At 39.8% G+C, this 19,569-nt stretch overlaps 1 protein-coding gene across 3 annotated transcripts; it reads left to right on the top strand.

The window, feature by feature from the left end:
• The first annotated feature begins 341 nt into the window (after positions 1–341).
• LOC124122534 (Fanconi anemia core complex-associated protein 24-like) lies at positions 342–15,332 on the top strand. 3 transcript variants are annotated; one of them, XM_048397517.1, is made up of 7 exons: positions 342–379; positions 5,420–5,549; positions 7,181–7,320; positions 10,271–10,423; positions 11,201–11,345; positions 12,906–12,937; positions 14,983–15,332. In XM_048397517.1, exons 2-7 carry the CDS (start codon positions 5,429–5,431, stop codon positions 15,046–15,048), a joined length of 657 nt encoding a protein of 218 aa, XP_048253474.1. In that variant the 5' UTR covers positions 342–379; positions 5,420–5,428; the 3' UTR covers positions 15,049–15,332. The 3 variants fall into 3 exon arrangements, with proteins under 3 accessions (XP_048253474.1, XP_048253475.1, XP_048253473.1); XM_048397518.1 differs by having other exon boundaries at positions 363–433; XM_048397516.1 differs by lacking the exon at positions 342–379 and adding an exon at positions 5,173–5,313.
• The last annotated feature ends 4,237 nt before the right edge of the window (positions 15,333–19,569 follow it).

Here is a 19,569-nt window from a genome sequence, read left to right as displayed (position 1 = left end):
TTGTATTCATCTTTTAACTATATCATTCCTGGGATATGAAAACTGATGTATCACACACTGATAACATCACCAAGTTTAATCACAGGACATTGAATAACTTCATGTATCACTTGTAAGGAGAATTAAGTTAAAAATTACTCTCAGGTTATAAAGCTGCAGTCATTTGATATTTGCACTACTTAGAATAAACACATACAGGTAATACGCACACAAGATACAGATACATTCTTTGAATAAAAAAACCTACAAACAAAATAAAACAAATCGGTAGGCAAAATGGAAAGGTCGCAATGAAATACTTGTTTTAGTGGTATTCTAATTCGTGAGCTGGCAATCAGTTATTGCCTCCCTTTGACGTTCATGGCGGCTTTTGCGAAAGGTAAAGTTACACTTTTCATGTAATGCCGAACATGTGAAGCTTTAAAAACATTAGGTCAGTGAAATTGTTCCCCGCCATAATTTTGTAATAGGTATCCACTTATCTACCTTAGTTATGTGTATGTGCTCGTGTGTGTGAATCGAGAAAGTTTCGGTGCTGCACAGTTCACTTCGTGTCAGACAGTGAGACAGTGACAGTTGTCTCCAGTTTTAGTGTTTTATTTAAAAAAATCAGTTGAATTAATAATCAAAAGACACACATGCATTTATATTTGTGTTTGTATTCACACAAATCTACTGTTCATGCGGCCTAAGTCTCTGCAATAAGGTGTGCAGAGTTACGTCCCTTGATCCTGCCAGGATGTGGTTATTGTGGGTTTCCATCAACATAGCATCTCCTCGACTCGCGTTGGTTTGTCAGCCTTGTTCCCTGGGTATGCTGCGCTGGCGCTACACTGACCCATGCAATGACTGCACAATGGCTGCCTAGATGAACAAACATGGCGGCCATGACATGTATTTAATATAGAAAAACGGGAAAACGCCAGAGCAAGGTTAAAAAATTTTCTTAGCATTTTCATAAATGCTTGCAATGTATACGTCACAAGAATAATATCCATTGTTACTTTGAGTGAAGGAAAACATTAATTTAGCTGTTTTGAGACTCGAAAGTGGTTATCACATCGGTAAAATGTAAACAATGACACACACCCAATTTCAACAGTGATATGTGCATTAATTTTTGTGTCAGCTCACTTTTGTCCGAAATGGTACACACAATACCTGGAATTGAACGACCACATTAATGAAATACTGTTAGCATCTATATTTTAGCAAATTTGAAGACACAAATGTTGCCGATCATGCTCCGTTTTCTACCATTGTAATATGGTGGATTTAAAGAAATTATTGACCACCCAGTATAAAAAAAATAGATGTAATAATTTTCGAAAAATAATTGATTAATTCCAATCTAGTGTTTTTTGACTATGTGTGTGCTTGTAAAATTGTTGGGTCTAAATGGCATAATGATAAAGAATATGTTAATTTTTTATTTGGAATGAATTTGGTAAAACAGCATACACATCCATGTGTAGAGCGGGGGAGGCAGTACCCAGACAGCGGTAGTAGCCGGACACTCACCAAACATTTATTTATAGCTAATTAGGTAACCTGCTGATACCCAAACTTAACAGGCAAGCATAATCTGTTTTCCCCCCAGGCCATTTAAAAAATTGTCTGCTAGAGATAACTCTCTCAACAAACCGTCCACGATCACCTTTCAAACATGACTGCCACCCCCGTAGGTTTCATACATTATCGCTAAGCAATGCTGTTTTCAGTCTTAAATTAGTGTATCCCAAACGATTCATTTTAAATTAACTTTGGTGTAAGGTAGGACTTGAAGTAAATGTAACGACATTCCATGAAAAAAGATGACTCGAAAATTCAATAAATAGTACTGTTAAAGCGATGTGCAGCAGAAAAAAAGTGGTAAGGGAGTACTCGGACATGTTGTTTTTAAATTAATCAATTAAATATCTTCACATTTTAACATATAATACTTTATTTTTTCTGTACATAGTGATATATAAATTGATGTAACTTAATGCATAATTTATAAAATCAGATGGAATCTTTATTTGCGTATATATCATAAAGTAATTATATTTAGATATCTACATTCACCTACCTAGAATAAAGCAGATTTTCTTCAAAATGTCTTAATAATCTGTGTGTCATTATCTGTTATTGCTTTTTAATTTTACGGATTTTTAAAATATCTATAGAATCTTTTCTATTTATTTCGATCTACTAATATAATTTACAACATTTAGAAAGTGAGCCAACATGAACGTAAACCTTTGCTTGACCTTGAAATCTAAAAAAGGCAATTGAAGCAGTCACCACTCGCAGAAGTTCCATAGGGAAAGCACCTGTATCTTATGCTATTCCTCAAGCTAGACTCTGTGATAAAATAAAACTAAAAGTGCCAATGAAATATCAAACAGATGAAGAGGATCAACTCGCCCGATGGGTTATACAAATTTCAAAGATTGGGTATGGCCGTGCCAAAATAGACTCATCATAGTGTTGGTCATACATGTATGTCAGGTATATCAAGACACATATACACGTATCTATCATTTATAGATAACTGCAGTATCATAAATTTGCATCTTACATTGATATAAATTACCTAACATGATTATATTGTAGCATATGTGTGTTGTGTGCGAGATATATGTCATAGCGACTGAGTTACGACTACCATTGTCTGAAGTACATTTGACTCCAAAGGCTAATTACCCTGTAGCCATGACATGTATATGTCTCCATAACTTAATTGTCATTATTTATAAGACACTAATCCCCGTTGTTAATCCTCACCAACATTTCATTGTATTTTGACTGTCAGTAAGCCTGGACTACCATATCACTTCCCTTTAACTACTGCTTTTTATAGTATGGTATTTATTGCCTTAATTGATCATCCCCTGAACTGTGTCCACATGTCCAATGTCCAATGCAACGTCATTGTCTCTTTGTCTGTCCATTGTTGTTCATTACTATATATGTGCTACCATTACACAGTTACTTGGGTGTTAGTCAGGCTTGGTATTCCGAGTGCTGGTGTAGGGATGACCTCAAGCAGGATGTGCCGCTCGTAGGAAACGTTCTGAGGTGAGCTGGAGCTCCGCTCACCTCATGTATGCCTGAGCTGGAAGGTCCGCTCATCGCTGTGTTTGTGTTGTCAGAGCAGGTATTCCGCTCATTGTGCAGTTGTTGTTTATTGTTTACATGTTGTGCATAAAGCGTTCCGGGAAAGTGATGTTGATTTTGTTCTTTATTCCCCCAAGAGCTAATTCCCCGTCAACATGCATGTTGACATATAGCTGAAACACTACTCGCTATTGTAAATTTAAATACTTGTATATTTTCTTTCTATCGATAGGTATTTTTTCACATTTTTCATGTGATACCACTTACATTCATGGCCTTGATGGTTGGTCTTGAACCCGACAACAGGTTTGATGGGGATGCAATGTAAAATGATGATGCCAGAAGTAGTGGATACACAGAGATATGATGTAGATGCAGAGGTGCGACCACCATCACATAGACTAGTAGTCTGAGATATTGCTGGCGTCATGTCGGTTGTGTAACTAGACAGTTACTGAGGTTTTTAGATCAATATTTAGGACAACAACATTATCAGTATAACCCTATTTTACACCGAGAGGGTGACTCATGATGCCCAAACTAGAGGCAGTGGTCATAAGCAGGACTATATTGTTTTCACGTTTTGTCCGGGGCATATTGTTGAAAACGTATTGAACGCCATCAGAATGCGGGGTACTAATTCTACGTTATCAGTGTAGATTATGATTAACAGCTTACTGTGGGTGACATTTGATTATACATTTTTTAAATCGTTCATATTTATTGTTTACCGAATACGTTTAATCGATGGACCAGCTATGTTCAACTTAGCCGCTAGCGTCTAAAAAATAACCAGTCATGTATGATAAGACATGTTAATAATGAGGTGTATGTTTCTAATTCTAATTCCATTGCATTTTTAAAAAAAAAGCAACATATGAAGTGTCTGACTTCTGCCTCTCTGCTGATTGCTATTTCCGGCTTAGTTTACGAGAAAATACACACGGTAATCTTAATCTCTGCATATAAAACAATGCCTTGGAGAGCAGGAAATACATTTTAAATGGTAAATCATCATGTCTAGTGATGTTATATATCCAATTTCATACTGTTATTGTCCAGGTTTGTTATGTACCTGTTTATTAACCTGAATTCGCTGAAGGGATACGATGTGGTTTTTTGAAAGTGCATATTAATACTCGATAAATCCTTTTTAACACTATGAATCATGAACAATTTCTATTCTCATCTCCGAAACGTGCGACATAGACCGTGTTAGGTAGGCAGAGCATGTATACTGTCTTGTATACTCCCTACGACTTGACCTCGGTTAAACCGCTGATCATCTATTCTGTTCATCAATTATTCGGACCCCGAAGGTAGCGTTGTGGCAAGGGATCACTGTATCTTAAATGCCATACTTTTGAATCATTAAAGGTCATACTGTATTCGATATAGGGCGCTCTCAAAATTAGAAATAGTGGGCTCTTATTAGAATATTATTTTGGTGAAAAAAACAGAGTTAAAAGATAAATTTCGTGGTTTATGCTGACAGCCTGAAATGTTTCTATACGAGAGATATATTTTTCCAAAATTTAATTGCCCATAATTAAGGGTGCATATAACACGTATTATACGCGAATAAATAAGTCTTGTGTATATTGATCAATCGGAAGGGGTGCTAATTGGGATTGTTCACTAGCCAATATCTTAGCAAATATCGCCGTGGGCGCTTATTACGTCGAATACAGTATTTGTTATAGTCTGACTTATGTGTCAACAAAGTTTTCAGGATCGGGAGCGCATGAGCCTCTACCGTGACTTGAGTGTTCAAATAAAATATTTCAACAAAAGCTTGGCCAAGCGAAGCTCCTAAAGTGAGCATTAGACCTACTGCGCATTACAAATTCCAAGAAACGTAGTCAACTGTCCATCATTCAATTTCCAAGAAGCATGTGCCATATATGGAAGTGTTACTACGATCTATCAATGAAACAAGCCTGGTTCTCATACCTGACATCAAAGTGTATTAATCCCATTGGTTGACTGGTGTAACTGTGTGCAAATTAGACTGCCATACTGTGACACAAGAAAAAATATTAGCCCATGAAATATCGTAACATGATCACATGATTACATTCTCGTGAAACTTGACCTAGTTCATTTTGTATGCTCTTTTTGTCCACGGGCATGCTGGAAAACGTATATGGTATTACTTGCCCGACATCTACAAATGATCTAAACCTTACTTGGCACGGGCGTTGGGCAATGGTATTTTTCAACCCCTGCACTGGGATTTATATTTGACATTCGTTTTGTCATTTCTAAAATTTCTTACATCAGGTAAATTGCATATCTGTGATCTTACTTATTTCAGATTCCTGACATGGAATTGTCTCAATGTACACAAGCTGTTGCTCAGGGATTGTCTGAAATACGTGTTCCCTTGGGACATATCCTTGTCAGTGGACGTTGGAGAAACACGGACCTCGTCAGCACACTTCAAGGTCAGAATGAAGAGACTGTGTAGCTTAACTATGCTGTTGGGATTTTGGGTCTGAATATGTCCCAAATACTTCCTGCCTGTCAGAAGTTTTTTGTTTTGGTTTGTTTGTTATTTAATGCCGCAGTCAGCAATATTCCAGCTATATGATGGCGGTCTGTAAATAATGGAGTCTGGACCAGACAATCCAGTGATTGATATCATGAGCATCAATCCACGCAATTGGTATACGATGACATGCATCAACCAAGTCAGCAAGTCTGACCACCTGATCCCATTAGTTGCCTCTTATGACAAGCATAGTTTCCTTTATGGCGGGGGCACGGGTGGCCCAGTCGTCTAAGGCGCCGCGATTTGCTGTGCAGAGTTGCGTCCCTTTGGCACGCCAGAAACCTATGATTGTGGGTTCGAATCCTGGTTCGCCCCGATTATGTTTTTAGGTTTGGCAGCACCATACCCGTGCTCGTTGGTTTCACCGAAGTGGTAAACGTCTGGGACCTGCATCACTTCGGGCTTTCCTCCCACATTAAGCTGACACATATATAACTGGAATACTGTTAAAAGCGGCGTTAAACCAAACTCACTCACTCACTCACTCCTTTTATGGCTAGCATGGGTTGCTGAAGACCTATTCTACCCCATATCTTAATGGGTTGCCTGTCAGAAGTGCAGACAGAAATGGAGAGTGGCTGGTCCAGCCCTGTGGGTTGTGTGTCATTGTGCCCTGATGGCATGGTTCGTTCCCATGCTTACAGTTTAGGGTTTGCCTGGTCTCAACTGACCGTCTCGATATAGCTGGAATAGTGCTCACAGCTGCATTAAACTGCAGTCACCAAAAAAAATTTTGGGGTAGAATGTGATTTCAAAACATGGTTTTGTATCAGCAGTGCATCTGATGGGTTACTCTCTGTATGCTGTTATAATTATATAAGTCCAATACAGGTTTGTTCCTGTGAGATATTTCTCTCTTTCGTACAGTGTTGAATTTGTGAATCATTTGTCTTTGACACATGTTAAACATGTTTGTTTCAGGTAGTGCAGTTATTCACTTTGAAGATGGTGAGACTTGTTTGTTTCAGGTAGTGCAGTTATTCACTTTGATGATGGTGAGACTTGTTTTGTTTCAAGTAGTGCAATTATTCACTTTGAAGATTGTGAGACTCGTTTGTTTGAGATAGTGCAATTATTCACTTTGAAGATTGTGAGACTCGTTTGTTTCAGGTAGTGCAATCATTCACTTTGAAGATGTGAGACTTGTTTGTTTCAGGTAGTGAAATTATTCACTTTGAAGATGTGAGACTTGTTTGTTTCAGGTAGTGCAATTATTCTCTTTGAAGATGTGAGACTTGTTTGTTTCAGGTAGTGCAATTATTCACTTTGAAGATGTGAGACGTGTTTGTTTCAGGTAGTGCAATTATTCTCTTTGAAGATGTGAGACTTGTTTGTTTCAGGTAGTGCAATTATTCACTTTGAAGATGTGAGACTTGTTTGTTTCAGGTAGTGCAGTTATTCACTTTGAAGATGTGAGACTTGTTTGTTTCAGGTAGTGCAGTTATTCACTTTGAAGATGTGAGACTTGTTTGTTTCAGGTAGTGCAGTTATTCACTTTGAAGATGTGAGACTTGTTTGTTTCAGGTAGTGCAGTTATTCACTTTGATGATGGTCTTGGAGTTGTTGATTTCCACCCATCCACTCACACTGGAGTCATCTATGTTTCTGAGGCTGACATCGTCAGTGCCAGTGGGTACAAGAGGAAGGTGGCTAAACTGAGGAAGGTTTGTTTTAACATGTATCAACTACATCTCAAACATTATGATACAATAGACCCATGAAGATCCGGGGTAGAATAGGTCTCCATCAACCCATGCTTGCCGTAAAAGGCGACTATGCTTGTCATAAGAGGCGACTAATGGGATTGCTGACTTGGTTGACGCATGTCACCGTATCCCAACTGCGTGGATCAATGCTCATGATGTCAATCACTGGATTGTATGGTCCTGACTAGATTAACTAGTAGTGCAAAAAGGTATTGCTGTCATCATTGTAGAAGTTAAGTTGATGTTTTCAGTAGTTGTATTATTTTTGTACCGCTTGTATCATCAACATATGATATGTAACTAACTGTGGCAGTGAGGGGGTGTGAAAAGTGGGGGAAAGGAAGGTGGATGTAGAAGAACAAATCCCCCATGTTAACTTACAAGTAATGCACATATGCAAGTTTTAATCTTTTTTTTTTAATACAGTAGAACATGGATATAATGAACTACAAGGGACCAGAGAAATCGGTTTGCTATATCCGTTGTTTGTTAAATACGTTTTCGCTCGGAAATGTCCGTCATCTTTTATAAAACCATTTGTGACCAACTCGTATTATTCCAAGATAAGCCGAATAGCGACTCGTGACCCTCTCATGGCCATTTTATATGACTGGGTTCCGTCTAAGGGCAACAGGCATATCTAAAAGAATTGTCAACTCGTTGCATCATGATTCACGTATATTTCCCATATGTCATGTATATTCCAGATGCTATCGGGACTGAAGGTATTATACAGTATGATTGAACACTTTTAACTGTATGTTGGGTATATGTTCAGATGCAAGATATTTGTAAAATCAAACGTTATTCCTGAGGGATTCTTTGACGGAAGTACTTAAAGTCACACGCTCATTTTGATTGGTTTGTCGTCTTTTCGCACAGGTTACGGAAAGGGGAGAGTGGTGACAAATGGGATAAAACAAAACACAATACACCTAATTGCAGCATTGACTTGTATAAGCAGTGATCATCTTAGCATTCAATTGATAACATGATAACCCATGAAGATCCGGGGTAGAATAGGTCTCCATCAACCCATGCTTGCCGTAAAAGGCGACTATGCTTGTCTTAAGAGGCGACTAATGGGATTGCTGACTTGGTTGACGCATGTCACCGTATCCCAACTGCGTGGATCAATGCTCATGATGTCAATCACTGGATTGTATGGTCCTGACTAGATTAACTAGTAGTGCAAAAAGGTATTGCTGTCATCATTGTAGAAGTTAAGTTGATGTCTTCAGTAGTTGTATTATTTTTGTACCGCTTGTATCATCAACATATGATATGTAACTAACTGTGGCAGTGAGGGGGTGTGAAAAGTGGGGGAAAGGAAGGTGGGTGTAGAAGAACAAATCCCCCAAGTTAACTTACAAGTAATGCACATATGCAAGTTTTAATCTTTATTTTTTAATACAGTAGAACATGGATATAATGAACTACAAGGGACCAGAGAAATCGGTTTGCTATATCCGTTGTTCGTTAAATACGTTTTCGCTCGGAAATGTCCGCCATCTTTTATAAAACCATTTGTGACCAACTCGTGTTATTCCAAGATAAGGCGAATAGCGACTCGTGACCCTCTCATGGCCATTTTATATGACTGGGTTCCGTCTAAGGGCAACAGGCATATCTAAAAGAATTGTCAACTCGTTGCATCATGATTCACGTATATTTCCCATATGTCATGTATATTCCAGATGCTATCGGGACTGAAGGTATTATACAGTATGATTGAACACATTTAACTCTATGTTGGGTATATGTTCAGATGCAAGATATTTGTAAAATCAAACGTTATTCCTGAGGGATTCTTTGACGGAAGTACTTAAAGTCACACGCTCATTTTGATTGGTTTGTCGTCTTTTCGCACAGGTTATGGAAAGGGGTGAGTGGTGACAAATGGGCTAAAACAAAACACAATACACCTAATTGCAGCATTGACTTGTATAAGCAGTGATCATCTTAGCATTCAATTGATAACATTTCATAACATTTCTCAGTTCTCTATACACGTCACTAATGAGTGGTAGATGGGCTTGTCGGTGATCAGAGATCAGTTCGCTGTATCTGTTAGTTCGCTATAGAGAGTTCGTTATATCCGTCTTCCATCATTCCAGTGAAAGGACATGTTCAGAGTGACATATGCAATTGCAGATGTATTCATATTTGCAAAGGATTTCAAGGGCCAGTTTCGGTATAAATAATGTCATCCCTATGGCCTTCTCAGTATTAAAAAGTAAAGATTGATTGATTGATTGACAAATTGATTGATTGATTGACAAATTGATTGATTGATAAATTGATTGACAAATTGATTGATTGATTGATTGATTGATTGATTGATGGTTGACAAATTGTGACTTAAGAAAATGATAGCAAAAATTTGACTCCATATTATTTCACAAATATGTGTATTGTATGAATCTACTGTGGCCATCCAAATTCTGACTGACACACCACTTCAACCTCCCTACCCTCGACTTTTGCTGCAAACATTTCTACCATATACAGATATGCGAAGACGGAATCTGACGAAAATGTCAAACCAGCAACACTCAGGTCAATGTCTTGCTTCATTAGAACTTGTATACATTCGTTACTAATAACTTAACTTGGATTTGTTTTTCTGCAGCCACCTGCTTTGAGTTTTGTGCCAAGAGTGAGTGAGTGAGTGAGAGTGGTTTTACGCCGCTTTTAGCAATATTCCAGCAATATCACGGCGGGGGACACCAGAAATGGGCTTCACGCATTGTACCCATGTCGAATTCGAACCCGGGTCTTCGGCGTGACGAGCGAACGCCTTAACCACTGGGCTACCCGACCGCCCCTTTGTGCCAAGATGTTAGTTAGACAGCTAACAAAAATAATATACCCCTCACAGACAGTACTAAGAATGTTGTCTCTACAGGCCAACAGGGTACGTGGAGTGGTGATAGCCGAGAAAACAGCCACTAGTGGCCAGTATTATCAAGAGCTGCAGAAGTTCGTTATGCTGGAGATAGGCTTTGTGCTGCTTCCTGTAAAAAGTCAGAAGGAGGCCGCAGGACTTCTTGCCCAGATGGTAAGACGAAAGTTAACATTAGGTTTAACCACTGGACTGAAATGAGTGAGTGAGTGAGTGAGTGAGTATGGTTTTACGCAGCTTTTAGCAATATTCCAGCAATATCAAGGCGGGGGACACCAGAAATAAGCTTCACACATTGTACCCATGTCGGGAATCGAACCCGGGTCTTCGGCGTGACGAGCGAACGCTTTAACCACTAGGCTACCCGACCGCCCCTGACTGAAATGAGGGTTGAGTGAGTGAAATGATTTAGTTTGGATTTTTTAAGAAAGTACAGATGGTGGATCCATCAATTAAATGAAAAATAATTTCCAAGCACTCTGTGTGAGTGAGTGAGTGAGTGAGTGAGTGAGTGAGTGAGTGAGTGAGTGGGTGGGTGAGTGAGTGAGTGAGTGAGTGAGTGAGTGAGTGAGTGAGTGAGTGAGTGAGTGGAACTACTTTAATTTGGTTTTATCCTTATTGAACCTTTCACTACAAGGCACCTATTGTTCCACATCATACCAAAACATGTTAAGCTAAGCTACTTATTACCCTGCCTAGTCATTAATGGGATAAAAAATAGTCAGGTCAGCTCAGAGTCAGTATACTGTGTCTGAGTGGGGTATCCATGTTAAACTTAGTCATGATATCTGAGTGGGCTAGCATTACAGACAGCCATTAGTTCGGACTAGTACAAGCAGTCACACCCATGCACGTGCAGTAACCTGATGGTAGGCCCAATGTCAGCTCACCTAACCTACTTGTGCCGCTACCTTGAGATTGTTTTTTTGCCAGGTGGATGTGGAAAGTAAGTCTGAGACCAACCTATTCTTAAAGAAGCCCAGACCAGTGTGTGTGGACAAGGCTCTGCTCAACAGCCTTCAGTGCTTCCCTCGACTGGGAGAGGTCAAGGCCAGGCAGCTGCTGCTTCACTTCGGGAGTAAGTTGTGAATCTCATTCCTTGTTCGCTGACTGGGATCAAAGAGATTTATCTAATGGGAGTGCCTTGTTTGAAACCTTGTTTCTTTGAAGTTAGCAGGTTAGGTTAACTGCTTTCTATACATAATAAAATTAAGTTAGCAGAAAAAGTAGGTTTCGATTGACTTGAGCCAAATGAGCTTGATCTGCCAATTGACCTGAGCCTATTCCCCTTTAAACTCAAAATAGATGCTTAGGCATTGCTTTTACCTTTACACTTTCATCATGCTCTTGAATCATGCCAGTTGTCCTTGAATTGGCTTGTACTCTCTCGTGCTTACTGTCTATGACCGTAGAAAGGCCGGATTTTGAGGAGCTTTCTCCGAAGAACGCCTGTGAAGATCCGTGGTAGAATAGGTCTTCAGCAACCCGTAAAAGGTGCCTATGCTTGTCGTAAGAGGCGACTAACGGGATTGGGTGGTCAGGCTCGTTGACATGGTTGATGCAGGTCATCAATCCCAATTGCGAGGATCGATGCTCATGTTGTCAATCACTGGATTGTCTAGTCCAGACTCAATTACTTACAGACTGACCTAATATTGCTGGAATATTTCTGAGTGCGGCGTTAAACAACAAACAAACCATCAACCATGTCACCAGACCTGAACACCCAATCCATTCACCTGGCCCTTGTAAGGACAGGTTGCTGGTAACTCTTACCCAAAGTCCCCACGGGTCTACTGTTTACGACAACACAAAATGGAAAAGGGAGAAGTCTTGGGGACAAGCGTAGATGTGCTGCAAGGTCATATCTTAAATTAGCAGCATTTCAGAAGAATTGTGAGGGGCACGGGTGGCCCAGTCGTCTAAGGCGCCGCGATTCGCTGTGCAGAGTTGTGTCCCTTGGCACGCCAGAAACCTATGATTGTGGGTTCGAATCCCGGTTCGCCCCGATTATGTTTTTAGGTTTGTCAGCACCATACCCGTGCTCGTGGGTTTCACCAAAGTGGTAAACGTCTGAGACCTGCATCACTTCGGGCTTTCCTCCCACATTAAGCTGACACGCCATGATATAACTGGAATACTGTTAAAAGCGGCGTAAAACCCAACTCACTCACTCACTCACTCAGAAGAATTGTTTTATGTGTTTTTTTGTGTTTATATTTTTGTATGCATTAACTTTCCACAATAATTACTATTATGATTAGTCATGAAGTTGGTTGTTTCTGGTTGACTACAGCTAGTAAGTAATATCATTGCTTACTTGATATTAATCATATTGTTACATCAGTATCAGCCTGAAATAACTATGAAGCGTAATATCAATGATGAACTAAGACTTTGTTATAACATGCATGTCAAATACCCAATACTAGTGGTATGGGTTTAAGTGTATGGTTAGTGACTCCACATTGAAATTATTTCAGTTTTTCCTGCACAAAGGTAATAAAATATTTGGAAATTGACATACGATTTTGACAAAAATATTGTCCATTACAGTGTTTTTGAATTGTGAAGAACTGTGCAGCTATTACAATAACTGTTCTCTGTGTCATTGTGTTTTACTGATTTCATTCTACAGGTTTACGGGCTCTAGCAAAAGCCTCTTTAGAAGTGAGTATGTTTATTCATTCATCAAGACGGTGACCCTGACCTCTGTACTTTTAGAGGCAGTGACACTGACACCTGTACTTTTAAAAGCAGTTACACTGACATCTGTACTTTTAAAAGCAGTTACACTGACATCTGTACTTTTAAAGGCAGGGACACTGACATCTGTACTTTTAAAGGCAGGGACACTGACCTCTGTACTTTTAAAGGCAGTGACACTGACACCTGTACTTTTAACGTCAGTGACACTGACACCTGTACTTTTAAAGGCAGGGACACTGAAATCTGTACTTTTAAAGTCAGTGACACTGACACCTGTACTTTTAAAAGCAGTGACACTGACACCTGTACTTTTAAAGTCAGTGACACTGACACCTGTACTTTTAAAAGCAGTTACACTGACATCTGTACTTTTAAAGGCAGGGACACTGAAATCTGTGCTTTTAAATGCAGTGACACTGACACCTGTACTTTTAAAGTCAGTGACACTGACATCTGCACTTTTAAAGGCAGAGACACTGACATCTGTACTTTTAAAGGCAGTGACACTGACATCTGTAATTTTAAAGTCAGGGACACTGACACCTGTACTTTTAAAAGCAGTGACACTGACATCTGTACTTTTAAAGTCAGTGACACTGACCTCTGTACTTTTAAAGGCAGTGACACTGACACCTGTACTTTTAAAGTCAGTGACACTGATATCTGTACTTTTAAAGGCAGTGACACTGACATCTGTACTTTTAAAGTCAGTGACACAGACATCTGTACTTTTAAAAGCAGTGACACTGACCTCTGTACTTTTAAATGCAGTGACACTGACATCTGTACTTTTAAAGGCAGGGACACTGACATCTGTACTTTTAAAGGCAGTTACACTGACATCTGTACTTTTAAAAGCAGTTACACTGACATCTGTTCTTTTAAAGGCAGTGACACTGACATCTGTACTTTTAAAGGCAGTGACACTGACCTCTGTACTTTCAAAAGGAAGTGACACTGACATCTGTACTTTTAAAGGCAGTGACACTGACATCTGTACTTTTTAAGTCAGTGACACTGACATCTGTACTTTTAAAGGCAGTGACACTGACCTCTGTACTTTCAAAGGCAGTTACACTGACATCTGTACTTTTAAAGTCAGTGACACTGACATCGGTACTTTTAAAGTCAGTGACACTGACACCTGTACTTTTAACGGCAGTGACACTGACACCTGTACTTTTAAAAGCAGTTACACTGACATCTGTACTTTTAACGGCAGTGACACTGACCTCTGTACTTTTAAATGCAGTGACACTGACCTCTGTACTTTTAAAGGCAGGGACACTGACATCTGTACTTTTAAAGGCAGTGACACTGACCTCTGTACTTTCAAAAGGAAGTGACACTGACATCTGTACTTTTAAAAGCAGTTACACTGACATCTGTACTTTTTAAGTCAGTGACACTGACATCTGTACTTTTGAAGGCAGTGACACTGACCTCTGTACTTTTAAAGGCAGTGACACTGACCTCTGTACTTTTAAAGTCAGTGACACTGACATCGGTACTTTTAAAGTCAGTGACACTGACATCTGTACTTTGAAAGGCAGTGACACTGACATCTGTAATTTTAAAGGCAGTGACACTGACATCTGTACTTTTAAAGGCAGTGACACTGACATCTGTACTTTAAAGGCAGTGACACTGACATCGGTACTTTTAAAGTCAGTGACACTGACATCTGTACTTTTAAAAGCAGTTACTCTGACATCTGTACTTTTAAAGGCAATTACACTGACATCTGTACTTTAAAAGGCAGTGACACTGACATCTGTAATTTTAAAGGCAGTGACACTGACATCTGTACTTTTAAAGGCAGTAACACTGACATATGTACTTTTAAAGGCAGTGACACTGACATCTGTACTTTTAAAGGCAGTGACACTGACATCTGTACTTTTAAAGGCAGTGACACTGAGAGAGTGTACATTTATAGACAGTGACACTTCCATTTGCCAATTACTCATTCTGCCTGACGGTGTCTTTTTTTTGTCTTTCAACAGGATTTATCTTCCATAGTAGGAAAGGCAAGTGCTTCCAACATAAGAACATTTCTTGACGATTCCTGAACAGAAGAAGACTTAAAATACTTCGCTAGAAGTGACTGCACTTCATAATGTGCCGACTCTGGGGCTTGCTGACAGTTGTGATGTGTCTTCAGTATAATGTTCAAGATGATCTGTTGACAAACGATATGAAGATAGTTGGAGTGTCATGGATTGTCATGGTACATCTCGAGTCATGGATCTATGATGTCACATCTGATGCGTTCATGAGCGTCAGACCCATGAAGATCCGGGGTAGAATAGGTCTTCAGCAACACATGCTTGCCGTAAAAAGTGACTATGCTTGTCGTACGAGGCCACTAACGGGAGGCTCGCTGACTTGGTTGATTCATGTCATCGTATCCCAATTGCGTGGATCGATGCTCATGATGTCAATCACTGGATTTTTCTGGTCCAGACTCAATTATTTACAGACCGCCGTCATATAGCTGAAATATTGCTGAGTGCGGCGTTAAACAACAAACAAACAAAACCCCATTTCACCTCCTCTTCAGGAGTGAGTGAGTGAGTTTGGTTTAACGCCACTTTTAACAGTATTCCAGTTATATCACGGCGTGTCAGCTTAATGTGGGAGGAAAGTGATGCAGGTCTTAGACGTTTACCACTTCGGTGAAACCCACGAGCACGGGAATGGTGCTGACAAACCTAGAAACATAATCGGGGCAAACCGTGATTCGAACCCACAATCATAGGTTTCTGGCGTTCCCAAGGGACGCAACTCTGCACAGCGAATTGCGGCGCCACCCGTGCCCCCTCCTCATCAGGAAGCCAATGAAGTTACAAAATCTGAAATGCCAGAAGCTTATAAAGTGAAACGCAAAAGTGATTTTACATGTATTTTTCATAGATCATATTAATTAACAGATGATAATCGATTGTCCAAAGTTGGTACACATCATTGTCATTGACCCAGGTTTCATATGGTACAAATGAAACGGTAGATTTTCAAGGTGGAGATCAATGTCTTGTATGGCCACCATTAGAGTCCAAAACTGACTGGCATCGTCGTCCCATGGAAGCGATGAGATCCCAAATTGTGGCCTGGGGAATGTCCATCCACTCTGCCTGCAGTGCTTGTGCCAACTGTCGGAGGTTCTGTGGTTGCTGACGTGCTCGCAGTCGTTGATCCAGTGCATCCCATAAATGTGAGATTGGGTTTTGAATCTGGGGACCTGGAGGTCCATGTCAGAAAAAGGCTGTTGTCAGTCTTTCGCGTGTGCTCGGGCGTTGTCTTGTTCGAAATTAGGTTCACTAGTACCACAAAACCTGTCCACTTCCTGTATGCAGTGTCGGGCATAACGTTCCCCCTGTAACTATAAACACGACGTCTAACCATCCGTACGGCGAAGCATGAAACGGTTCCCCACTGTCTGGGCTGATATCCTACTATATCCTGGTATTGCCGTAGTTGTAGAAGTGTCCGTTGTGGTTCTTTCACGTAGCCGTATGAATCTCTCCTGTGCACTTAGGAGTGATACGTAGTCGATCGGATCTGGGAATGTCCCGTGCTTCCGATAACGGTTCAACAGTCTTGTAAATGTGCTTGGTGCTACTAATAAAAACCTTGCTACGGCTGAATATGATTCCGGCACGTTGTTGCGTTGGGCTTCCGCCAGTAGTGGCATGTTTTTGCTGTTCACTTGCTGTGAGATTGCGATGACATGCACATGAAAAGCCAACGTTTTTATTGCACAAGAATTGATGTTGCGTTTGGATGTCATGTTGGTGTTTTATGGCTCCAGTGTCTTTTGTGCGATTTTTCTATCTTTTCACCAAATGCCTTCGCTACCTCACTGTAGTTGTGTTTTTCTCAGTGTTGATACAAATCTTTTGACGCGGTACATAAATGTCAGTAATGCCAACAGTTGATGGCAAAACTGATATAACCTATATGTAACAGGAATTACCCGTATACTCTCGCTGTGCCGCGTTTATGTGCGAGTGAAGTTGTAAAAACGGCATACCTCCAAAAACGACGGTCTTCAGCAACCCATGCTTGCCGTAACAGGCGACTAACGGGATTGCTGACTTGGTTGATGCATGTCATCGTATCCCAATTGCGTGGATCGATGCTCATGATGACAATCAATGGATTGCCTAGTCCAGACTCGATTATTAACAGACCGCCGTCATATAGCTGGAATATAGCCAAGTGCGGCGTTAAACAATTACATTCTACTTATATATTTTTTGCACGAATCAGTTTAAAGGAAGACACCGTATCCATAATTCCCTTTGGATTTATCTTCTATTGCTTGTGAAAACGTACCACGTTCCTATATTAGAAAAGGAAGATGGAGGAAACATCAGGACCTCATGTGGTCATTCATGACATGCGGAGAAGTAGTATTCAGTATTTAAAGAACCATCCCTCTTCTTAGCAGACAGGGGCGGTCGGGTAGCCCGGGTTCTATTCCCGACCTGGGTACAATGTGTGAAGCCCATTTCTGGTGTCCCCCGCCGTGATATTGCTGGAATATTGCTAAAAGCGGCGTAAAATCATACTCACTCACTCACTCACTCACTCTTAGCAGACATTAACTTTATCCTATAAGCTTCAGGAACCAATTCGTAAGCCTTGAAAACTTTCAGCTTTAGCAATCCGATCAATAGGGAAGGCAGAATAAACTTCCTAAGCTTTGCCCCTAAACGCACTTAGCAACAACATGGTCCAGTGATGTTGCGGCCATTTAAAACTGTTAGCCACCTTTCCAAAATGTAAGAAAAACTTCTCAACATCACGTTCAGTGAAGGGAGAAACAAGTCTAATCTGCTTGGCTCGGTGAGTGAGATCATTCTGCAAATCAATTTGCTTCAGCTTAATTTCTTTATCAGATTCAATTCCTAATTGCTTAATCCGAAATTCCCTAAAATTTGTGATAAGTTAAATTTCAATCCCTCACGAGCCCTACGTAACAGAAAGTTACGTGTCAATTCCCAAATTGAAACAATATGTTTATCCAGAAATCTGTACGTAAAAGAACTTGTGAAACGAACAAACCAGCAACAAGTGGTGTACAATCAAACACATGTATTACAAAATCAATAGAAATTACTGTACAGTATATAGAGAGTATTGCAGAGTGTGGCGTGAAACAACAAACAAACAATATATGAACATGTATGATAACAATTATGATACGAGTCTAAAATGCACTTTCTTCCGAGCGCCAGAAAAGACCCTTTGCGTAAATACCTCGTCCTTAGTTTGTTGAGGGATGCCCACTGACATAACTGATCTTGTAACCCTTCTGCTTCTTTCGATTGTGAATGAGCATCAATGTCTGATGCTTGTATGAAGAAAAAAACACAATTACCACACGGCATTCATTGGATGATGTATCTATTTAGAAAACATTCACAGGTCATCAATAAACTGAGACGTGAGGTCCCCAAAATGAGGCTACCACCCCCTATGGTACGCAGGATTCAGGGGTCTATTTAGAGAGTAGTCGGTACCTCGCGATGTGGTTCGCGGACTCATATAAAATTGTATATCGTATGCAGATTCAACATTTATAAAAAAATAATGGTGTACGCAAAGGTTTCCTTTATATATTCAGTTTTTCATATATTTTTTCAGTGATTATCCTTGAAATCGGACCTTTTTCTAAATGTTTTTGAGAATTGTGTTGAGTTGTATTCTGTTTACAGGGTGAACAAATGAGACTCAGAGTGAAAAATTAGATGGTAGTCGAGATTCAGGGGAAACAAAATGGCGCTATCTTCACTGTGACGTCAGCAGCTACAGTACGGCCTCAAGCTGGGATTTCAATTTGCATACGCGCTGGTTGTGGGATCAGGGTAGCTGTTTGTTGCTTTTTAGATAACAATGAAATATGTACTTTACAAGACTATTTAACATGATTTGAAAAGATGTTTTGTTTTTCAATAGCTCTCCTTTACAACAGTAGTGGGGACAGCATGCATCCTTGCTTAAAACCACGGTTCACTTCATACTACGGTGTAAGATGACTGTTTTCTCTTATACAACATCCTTATATAATGATTGAAGTGTGATCCGTAAGTATGCCCAGTTTGGATCTTGATTGCACACATGTGAAGATGATTACACTCAAAGCCTTTGTAGACCCAGGTGATTCACACTGGATGATTGGCGCTTGACACAGTAGATGTGCTTATGGTTATCCCGATAGATTTAGCACCTTGTTCTTCCATAAAAAAATACATTTCTTATTTTGAATCACGAAGGATAAATCATTTGAGGAAATAAAATTTACAGTCAGTCAGTCAGTCAGTCATGGACCATGTGTCTTTAATAATATTTTAACTATCATAGATATCAAAACTTTAATTAGGAGACCGAGTCATCAATGTCCCCCACCTTGCTTGCAAACTTACAATGCTTACCATTGAAAATAAATATTGTTAAAGTATGCAAATACTTCATAAAAATATTTTCAAAAGGTCTGAGTTTTTAGACAAATATACCAGGAAGTTAACATGAATTGTTTTCTAGAGTCTCACAAATCCGAGTCCGTATAATTTGTCAATGTCACACTA

Source organism: Haliotis rufescens, unplaced genomic scaffold (assembly GCF_023055435.1).
Source record: "Haliotis rufescens isolate VD_foot unplaced genomic scaffold, xgHalRufe1.0.p SCAF_17, whole genome shotgun sequence".
Lineage (NCBI taxonomy): Eukaryota > Metazoa > Mollusca > Gastropoda > Lepetellida > Haliotidae > Haliotis > Haliotis rufescens.
This window is presented reverse-complemented; position numbering and strand designations above follow the sequence as displayed.